Source organism: Microtus ochrogaster, chromosome 18 (assembly GCF_000317375.1).
Source record: "Microtus ochrogaster isolate Prairie Vole_2 chromosome 18, MicOch1.0, whole genome shotgun sequence".
Classification (NCBI taxonomy): Eukaryota; Metazoa; Chordata; class Mammalia; order Rodentia; family Cricetidae; genus Microtus; species Microtus ochrogaster.
This window is the reverse complement of record NC_022020.1, coordinates 24,255,637-24,265,407: the sequence shown is the minus strand read 5'-3', so window position 1 is coordinate 24,265,407 and position 9,771 is coordinate 24,255,637. Positions and strand designations below refer to the sequence as shown.

General features: G+C 49.3%; 2 protein-coding genes across 2 annotated transcripts in view; one reads left to right on the top strand and one right to left on the bottom strand.

The window, feature by feature from the left end:
- Tmem173 (transmembrane protein 173) overlaps positions 1–2,184 on the top strand; it is a 5,713-nt gene extending 3,529 nt beyond the window's left edge. Inside the window, exons 6-8 of the mRNA XM_005355941.2 lie at positions 135–373; positions 980–1,166; positions 1,601–2,184. Of these exons, the coding sequence (XP_005355998.1) occupies positions 135–373; positions 980–1,166; positions 1,601–1,800 (626 nt within the window). The 3' untranslated portion in view covers positions 1,801–2,184. The remainder of the gene's footprint in view (positions 1–134; positions 374–979; positions 1,167–1,600) is intronic.
- A 2,390-nt stretch (positions 2,185–4,574) lies between these two features.
- Positions 4,575–9,771, bottom strand: part of Smim33 (small integral membrane protein 33) — a 9,374-nt gene continuing 4,177 nt past the window's right edge. The window contains exon 2 of the mRNA XM_026783570.1: positions 4,575–4,964. Within this exon, the coding sequence (XP_026639371.1) occupies positions 4,575–4,964 (390 nt within the window). The remainder of the gene's footprint in view (positions 4,965–9,771) is intronic.

Here is a 9,771-nt window from a genome sequence, read left to right as displayed (position 1 = left end):
CCGCCTGCCTCTGCCTCCCAAGTGCTGGGATTAAAGGCATGTGCCACCACCGCCCGGCTAAAATTTATATATTTAATTAAAAGTTTTCCTTTATTAAAGCTAATGAGTTGATTTCTTGGGCTTCCCTACTGCAGGGCTCCAGGCCAGGATCCGACTGTTCAATCAGCAACACAACAACATGCTACGGGGAGCAGGGAGCCGAAGGCTGTATGTTCTCTTCCCATTGGACTGTGGGGTGCCCGATGACCTGAGTGTGGCTGACCCCAACATTCGCTTCCGAGATAAACTGCCCCTGCAAAGCATAGACCGTGCTGGCATTAAGAATCGGGTTTATTCCAACAGTGTCTATGAGCTTCTAGAGAATGGGCAGCCAGTAAGTGTACAGAACTGGGCTTGGGGAAAAGGCTCATTTCCCTAGGATCCTGGATCCTTAGCCACACGCTGGTAAGAGCTCATTACTCTTTTTGGAGCCTGGCTGCACAGCTGCTCCCAGGACAAGGCGAGATTCAGTTATGAACTACACTGAGAAGTAACATTCACAGAGCATTTACCATATACCAGAAGCTAGTGTATGTACACCGATGGCCACCTCTAAACCACCAACCTGTGGGGCTGGGACTGGTGTGATCACTACTTCTACAGTGGAGCAAAGTGAGGCTCAGAGATACAGTAATGAAGGTTGTGAGAACATTTGAAGAATTGGGTGTGGGTGTGGGGAAGCAAACCCCCAGAGCGCTCCCCCAGACTCCATTTTCAGCCAGGATACTATGCTCTAGGATCATGGGGAAGGATCTGTGAAGGGTGTTTAGGGCAGCCCGGGCCTTAAGCTAGGAAGGGGGCATTAGAGGCCTTAGTAGGGCAATCACGTCCTAGGACTCGTTCTGCAGCCTGAGGGAGTAGGGCTATAGCCTATGGTGCCAGGTCCACAATTCATCTGTCAGGGTCCTGCCTGGTCTAATCTTGTTCTCACCTCCTCCAGGTAGGTGCCTGTATCCTGGAGTACGCCACTCCCTTGCAGACCTTGTTTGCCATGTCACAGGATGGGAAAGCTGGCTTTAGTCGGGAAGATCGGCTTGAGCAGGCCAAACTCTTCTGCCGGACACTTGAAGACATCCTGGCTGATGTCCCTGAATCTAAAAACAACTGCCGCCTCATTGTCTACAAAGGTGAGACACTGCCAGGGTTGGAGGGCAGAAATCAGGAACCCCAGTATCTCACAGAGGGTCAGAGAACAAGGAGGCAGAGTTTTCTGGGCTTTGCCATGTGGTCAAAGGGGTCAAAGGCGTCATGCCATGATGCCCTTACCTCCTCTGGTAGATGTCTTCTCGCCACCTGAATGTGGCCAGCCTTGATGCTGTGGCCTTTAGACAGGTCTTTGCCTTTTCTGAGCATCATCTCTATTAGCAGGAGGATGGGCTTCCATGACCTACAACTACTTCTAGCTGAGCTCTGCCCCCCCCCCCGCAGGCTGTGGGGTAGATGGGTAGAGGGAAGGGGACTGAGGCTGAAGGCTTGCCCCAACAGTCCCTAAGGGTGCATGCATCCTTGTTGGGAGTGTGTAAGGTCCTCACCTAACCCCCACTCTACATCCCTGTTCCAGAGCCTCAGGAGGGAGACCGCTTCTCCCTGTCTCAGGAGGTTCTCCGGCACATTCGTCAGGAAGAGCGGGAGGAAGTGGCCATGAATGACCTCCAGACCTCAGTGGTGCCCCCTTCTCACTCCTCTGTGCTGTCCCAAGAGCCGAGACTCCTCATCAGTGACATGGAGCAGCCGCTCCCACTCCGCACAGACCTCATCTGAGGCATGGGGCAGCCTTGTCTGAGCTGCTGGTGATCCTTCAGCATCCTGACTGGGGCTTCCCTCAGTGACTGAGTGGGTGACTGAGGGGGCTTCCCTCAGTGACTGAGGGGGTGACTCACAGAGATCTCACATCTCCCGAAGAGTCCCACATTCCTGGGTGAGCCATTGTATGTCTCTGAGCCTGAGCCTACTCCCCTATGGAATGGGATCATAGGGTTCTTGTGAGGACTAACCATGTAGAAACTTGGTGTCAATTACCAGGTAAAACTAAGATAGGTCAAGTATTCGCCACCATCGATGCTCTAGCATTCTCTGGTCCTTGTTGTCCTGTCTGGATGGGACCAGCAGACCAACTTCTGGTCATGTGTGTTCAATGGGAGCTTCAGCAGATGAATGGAGGGAGGGAGGGAGGGAGGGAGGGAGGCGCATTAGGAACATGCGTTCTGTTAGCTGTATGTAGTCACAGTGGGCTGTCCTGCCAGACCACCTTCTCAGTAAGCATATCTATTCTCAAGGTTTTGGAGGAGCCTCTTCCCCTTGCCCCAGCACTGGTATTTGTGTGAAACTGACGAACTTACTCTCTGTGGTCTCTTTACATCATGTTCCTTGTATGTGGTCCTCTTAAAGACACCACTCAGATTACACCATCTTTCTGAAGCTAGGTTGTGACTGCTATACGGAACTGACACGCATCATCCGTGTCTGGCTGCGTATACAACACACTTCCTGCACTCTTCCTTATCCTGCTACAGGGGAGCAGGAGATAGTTGTCACTTCAACCCAGATGGAACCCACCAGGCACATGAGGGCACACCCCACCTTTGCTTTCAGTGTCCTTGCCTCCGGAGCCAGGGCTGAGTGGCGCTAGCACACGGATGCCACCGGTGGTACACAGCTGTGTCTCGGGGAAGGGACCATTCGAAGAAGCGGAGGCCACTGACCAGAGGTTCTCTAGTGAGAGTTGTGAGAGGATCAGGGAGGAAGAATATGTTCCCTGGGGACACTGGAGGACATGGCCGGTCACCGAGCCCACCTTTGGTGGCACTGCCACCCCACGTGGGAGGGCAGATAGTTCACCTACCCGTTCCACCTAGGCTTTACATGCAGCCTCCCTCTACCTTCGTTTCCTTCATCCCGGCTCAGGGTGCCACTTTGTATTTCTTTCTCTTTGTTTTATGTGTATGTGTTTTCTCCAAAACCGAGAATCAGAGTTGTGGGCTTGTTCACACAGGCAAACCCTCTACCACTGAGCTATGCCCTCAGCCCTCATATGTTTCTGAAATGTCACTTTGGAGAAGTCATACACATGTACACACACACGCGCGCGCACACACACACACACACACACACACACACACACACACACACACACACGTCAGAGGAAACCAGTCACTCTGAGGATAGCAGAGCCAGGGAAATCAACTGGGGGGTAGTCCCTTCTCTTCCTGACCGTCACAGTCATCTTGCCCCCAACACTGCAGAGCCTGTATCATAGCCAATGTTCCTTCTCCAGAAACCAGCCCAGAATCAAGGGCCTCCCCACCTTGACTGTGTTCAATTTACCAGTCCCCAGGATGGTTCCTAGACTGTGGAGCTGGTAAAGCTCAAGTTCAAATCCTGACGTCATTGCTTGGTACCTGTGTGTTCACCGTGGTGTTTTGTTTTTTTTTTAGACAGAATTTCTCTGTGTAGCCCAGGCAAACTCACTGTATATGATCAATTGGTCTTGAATTCAGAGATCCACCTGCCTCTGCCTCCTGAGTACTGGGATTAAAGGCATGCGCCACCACAACTAACCCCTCCCCCTTTTCTTAATAAACAGCGTGTTCCTCAAACTTGTTGTGTCATTGAGAATGATCCTGAACTAATAATCCTCCTGGCTCCATCACTCAAGTACGAGGACTAAAAGATTGTACCACCACGCCCAGTTTATATGGTTTATGTCTGCATGTTTCTGACTGCATATGAGTGAGGTGTGGAGGTACCAGAGAAAGGGGCACCTTTCCAGAGAGCCACCAGGAGGCCCAACTTGGTTTCCCGGGTCCCAGTCTATATTTTTCTGACTATTTCCCTGTCGGGATAGATCCAAACAAGTTCCACAGAGTTCCTCTTCTTTTCCTGGTTTCCCGCTAGCTGGAACTTTCTGGATCCGGAAGTGATTTGTAATACATTTTAGGCTTATTCCAACAAGCCCACACTCATTCAAAAAGTAAGAGGTAATAAGAGCCCCCAAACTCCCCCATCACATCCTAGGACGGCAAGGCAGATTTGGGGGACAAACCAAGGCCAATCTTGGAATCTAAGTGGAGATTAAGGATTCCAGGGGCTTTGGGTGTCATCCACAAGCCTCCTTTCCAGGCACCCAGTGTCTCAGAGAAGACACGGCACAGTTCTCGCCTGAGTTCTCCTTGGATCAGCAGTGTGTAGAGGCAGGGCCTTCTCTGTAGACCTGATATCCTTGCCCAGGGATGGAACCTTCTCTTTATTCCAAAAGGGATGGAGATCAGAAGTATAGGGAGGGAACAGGAACTCCGAGGAAGATCTGGAGATCCCTGAGGGGAACCTTGTAAGGGTGATCTTGGCACCATGTCTGTGGGCAAGGTCCTCAGGTGGCTTTTATTTCTCTTGTCACCATGGAGCTTTCTCGTTAAATATCTGAGGGTTGCTCTCGCCGAGTCCAGAGGACTGTCTGTAGTCCAACACCCAGGTTCCAATTCACTTTTCAGCCCAGTTTCTTGTTCTGAGACGAGTCAGGCCAACTCCAAATGACCCTCCTACAGATATGTGACTTCATCAACGCTCGGCCTGTGTCCATCTAGGGCAGAGCCAGAGTGAGGGATAGGAAGTCCCGGCTGGGTTTCTCTGTGATTGTCCTGTAGGTCCAGCAGCCGCCAGTGGATGAGGTAAATGCCATTCTCTGGCTTTAGAGCTGGTGGCTCTGTGAGGAGAGTGGCATGGCCCTGGTGCAATGTGGGCCCAAAGTGAACTGCCAACACAATGCAGATCGCTAAGAGGACAAAGGCAGCGATGATTGCAGCGACAAGGGGCAGCCCGTCCCCTCGCGGTGCTTCCCAGACCTCACCTAGCATCTCGGGGAGCCGCCTTTGAGGCTCCTGTTCCAATGACCCATTCACAGGTGGAGAAGGCTGAGGATAGTGGCCATCCTGGGGGAAGAGGAGAGATGACAGAGGTTGATGTGGGTATGAACATACAGAAAAAAGTCAAAGGAGAGGAGGGATCTGAGAAACAGAAAATTCAGAGACAGCGATAGATGCGGTGTGTGTGTGTGAAATCACACACACTCGTAAGAACAATAAACTGAGGGCTGGAGAGACGGTTCAGTGGTTAAGAACACGGGTTGTTCTTCCTGAGTACCTGGGTTCAATTCCCAACACCCACAAGGCAGCTCACAACTGTCTGTAACTCCAGTTCCCGAGGACCCAACACCCATGGCAAAACACCTATGTGCACAAAGTAAAATTAAATAAATAAAAAAGAATAATAAACTGAAATACAAAGACCTGGGGAGCTGCAGGGGTGGGGGTAGGAGGCAGAGAAATAGACAGTAGCAGAAAAGCAGCCAACCCTGAAAGATTGTGTAAAGTCACCCAGGAAAGGCGGAGGGAGAGGCTTTATTAGAGTCTGGCATAGTAAATACAGTTTGTCTCCCATCACTGCTTCCTCTTCCCAGGTCTCCAGCAAGAGTCACAAATACATTAATCCCAGCACTTGGGAGGCAGAGGCAGGCGGATCTCTGTGAGTTCGAGACCAGCCTGGTCTACAGAGCTAGTTCCAGGACGGGCTCCAAAGCCACAGAGAAACCCTGTCTCGAAAAACAAAAAACAACAAACAAACAAACAAAAAGAGTCACAAATACATCCTGGGTTGCGCTCGAAATCTGAGTACTCTTTGGGCCGCTGCCCCACATCCCGGGCAGTGGGCAGTGGGCAGCAGCTGCCTTGAGATGTTCTGGAGAAAGGGGGTTGTCCAGTCTTAGGGGCTCTCCTGTTCTAAGTCACTGGGGAGCAGAAAGGCGCTACCCTGAGCAGGGATAGGAGGAGGGGACATGAGCCCCAGAAACTTGGTCTGAGGTGGGATGTGTGCCCATACTTACATCCCATATGTATGTCCCCTTCCCCCTAGGGCTTGGGGCCAAGTTCAAGGGGCCTAGATAGGACTGGAGTCGGGTGTAGACTCCTGGCTATGCCCAGGACGGGTTGACATCCTACACCAGTCACTGACCCTTGCCAGGATCTCTGGGTTTTTCTATCATTATGTCTCCTTGCTGAGGACATAATCCATGTCACTAGTGTGTCCCAACCCTGCTGGATGTTAAGTAGGGACAGGGGATCTCAGTAAAGGATGAGAAGTCCAGAGTTAGTGAGGTGGCCTCCCCCTCCAGTCGTCATTCTACTGTACACTGGGAATTGGGGGTCTCTCTAACTCTGAGCCTTCAGCCTGGCCCACTCTCTGGACAGTTGGAGCTATGAGGTCAGACAAAACTATTTCCTTTAGTCCCTCAGTCACAATGTCCCTAAATTCCAACTCAATACTGCTGTCCATGCAGAGCTGAGTGGGGGCCTGGGGGGTTGTTATGGGCCTCCCCACAGGGGCACAAAAACAACCCCAGGTGTAGAAAGGAAGAAGGAAGCTTAGGTTGGGAAAGGTGTGGGTCCCCATAGGGAATCAGGCCAGGTGGGCAGGAAGGGGCGAGCAGAGTCTACCTGGTGCATTGTCCGGGGCTGGAGCAGAGTTCCCTTGAGACTGGATACCAGCTGGGCAAAGGAAGAGAGCTCACTGCCTAGCTCAGCCCCTACCCGGAGCTGCCACGTCTGCCGTGCTCTGGGCACACACCCTCTGCACACACCCTCACTATTATTTCCCGCGCCTGTCCTTACAGAAACGTCTAGGCTTCTCAGGGCCAGTCTTCAACTCTGAGAGTACCTTGATCCTCCTCCTAGCCACTTCCTTGAGTGCCTCCTGCATGCCCTGCCCACGCCTCCTCCTGCAGATTCCAGTTACTCCCTCCCTAGGACCTGCCCATGCTCCTGCTCTCATTTCCTGAAGCCAAGGCCCTCTGCTCTTTCCTTGTTATACGTAAAATATCAAGCACTCTGATCGCACATCCTACATAATATCCTGGATGTAATGCCCCTAGATCACTGTAGCCTAACAGCTCTGTCTGTCCATGTTTTGCTTTACCACATTTATTTCTAAAATGTTAAGAACTAAACTACTTTTCTAAATTTATTTTAATTTTTTATTTATTGTGTGACTGTGTATGTGTACATGCATGGTGTATATGGGGGCCCTTGTGTCATGCAGGTGTGTGGAGGTCAGAGGTCAGCTTTGTGGAGCTGGTTCTTTTCACCTTTATGTTGATTCCCGGGAGCAAACTCAGGTTGCCAGGCTTGCACAGTAAAAACCTTTATTTGTCAGGCCATCTATTATTGTTATTCTTGTTTTGAGACAGGGTCTCTCTATGTAGCCCTGGCTGTCCTGGAACTCACTATATAGACCAGGCTGGCCTCGAACTCACAGGGATTAAAGGCAAATCCCAGCACTAGGGAGGCAGAGGCAGGCGGATCTCTGTGAATTCGAGGACAGCCTGGTCTACAAGAGCTAGTTCCAGGACAGGCTCCAAAGTTACAGAGAAATTGTCTTGAAAAAAAAAAAAACCAAAACAAAACAAAACAAAAAAAATAAAGGCTTGGGTCACCATTGCCCAGCCACACCATTTTAATAAAGTGTATAGATATATAAACATCGGCTGAGGGTAGCTGGTACATCTACCTTTTTTTTTTCAAGGGTAAGAGGGGTAGGTAAGGGGTCTTTCTGGTATAAACCACAAACCTGTTAGACAAGTTGGAAATGAGCTGTACACCTCACTGTAAAGATTTGTCCTTTCTCTGTGCTGAGAACAAAGACCTAAAGAGGAACTGTAAAACAGAAATCCCAGGCTGATGAGCTGGCTCGTCTGGTAAGGTGCTTGCTGCCAAGGCTGATGACCTGAGTTTGGTCACCAGGATCCACATGGCAGAAGAGACCTGACTCATTCCCGTGTCCTCTGACACACAGTTGAATGTACCCCTCCCCCAATACACATGCAAAATAAATAACTCTTTTTTAAATAAATAACTTTTACAATATTTAATAATATATATTAGAAATCCTCACTTCCTTACCCCACCACACATTTTTTTAACCTTATGATAAACAAACACCTATAAAACTATGATTTAAGGGCTGGAGAGATGGCTCAGAGGTTAAGAGCACTGACTGCTCTTCCAAAGGTCCTAAGTTCAATTCCCAGCAACCACATGGTGGCTCACAACCATCTGTAATGAGATCTGGCACTTTGTGGCCTGTAGGCATACATGTCAGGAAAACACTGTATATAAAATAAATAAATACATCTTTAAAAAACAAAAGAGACGCCGGGCGATGGTGGCGCATGCCTTTAATCCCAGCACTCGGGAGGCAGAGGCAGGCGGATCTCTGTGAATTCGAGACCAGCCTGGTCTACAGAGCTAGTTCCAGGACAGGCTCCAAAGCCACAGAGAAACCCTGTCTCGAAAAACAACAACAACAACAAAAAAAAACAAAAAACAAAAAAAAGAGACATTCTTTTCTGTTTTCTTTTTTAAAGATTCATTTGTTTGACATATATGAGTGCTTTATTTGGGCTAGAGAGATGGCTCAGTGATTAAGAGCACTGCCTGCTCTTCCAAAGGTCCTGAGTTCAATTCCCCACAACCACATAATGGCTTACAACCATCTATAAAGAGATCTAGTGTCCTCCTGAGGAAGAGACCTGGTCAGTTGTCCTCATCAACTTAGACAAGTTCAACAGAACCGTCATCTATGGGCTGCCCATGCCTGCCTCAGCATTGGCAGGGCAGACATTTCACTCATTCATTCAGCGCTCTATTTGCATGTATGCCTTTATGGCAAAGAAGACATCAGATCCCGCAGTAGATGGTTTTGAGCCACAGTGTGGTTGCTGGGAATTGAACTCAGGACCTATGGAAGAGCAGGCAGTGCTCTTAACCACTGAGCCATCTCTCCAGCCCCTTCTCTCTGGGTTTTGTTTACTTGTTTTGTTTTTGTTCTTTTGAGTTTTTAGGCATAGGGTTTCTCTGTGTAGCCCTGGCTGTCCTAGAACTTGCTCTGTAGACTAGGCTGACCTTGAACTCACAGAGATCCACCTGCCTCTGTTTCCTGAGTGCTGGAATTAAAGGTTTATGCCATCACTGCAAAACATCTTTCTGTTTTTTTAAAAAAATATTTATTTATTTATTATATATACAATGTTGTGTTTGTGTGTATGCCTGCAGGCCAGAAGAGGGCACCAGACCTCATTACAGATGTTTGTGAGCCACCATATGGTTGCTGGGAATTGAACTCAGGACCTTTGGAAGAGCAGGCAATGCTCTTAACCGCTGAGCCAACTCTCCCGCCCCCCTTTCTGGTTGTTTTTGAGAAAAGGTTTCATGTAGATTAGATTGGTCTTAAACTTGCTATGTAGCTAAGAACTTAAACTCCCAATCTGTCTGCCTCCACACCCTGAGTGCTAGGATGGTAGGCCATGACCAGTTATTTGTGTTTTGTTTGAGACAGGGTAGAATTAAGTAACCCAGGCTGATCTCAAGCTCAATACTCTCCTGCCTCAGACTCCTGAGGACTAGAATTACAGGTGTACACCGCCCTGTTGTAGGAGGCCACTTGTTTGTTCCTGGATGCTCAGCCCTGAAATATCCTCACAGAAACTATATTAGTTAAATCACTGCTTGCGGGGCTGGAAAGATGGCTCAGCGGGTAAGAGCATTGCCTGCTCTTCCAAAGGTCCTGAGTTCAATTCCCAGCAACCACATGGTGGCTCACAACCATCTGTAATAAGGTTTGGTGCCCTCTTCTGGCCTTTGACATACACACAGATAGACTATTGTATACATAATAAATAATAACTAA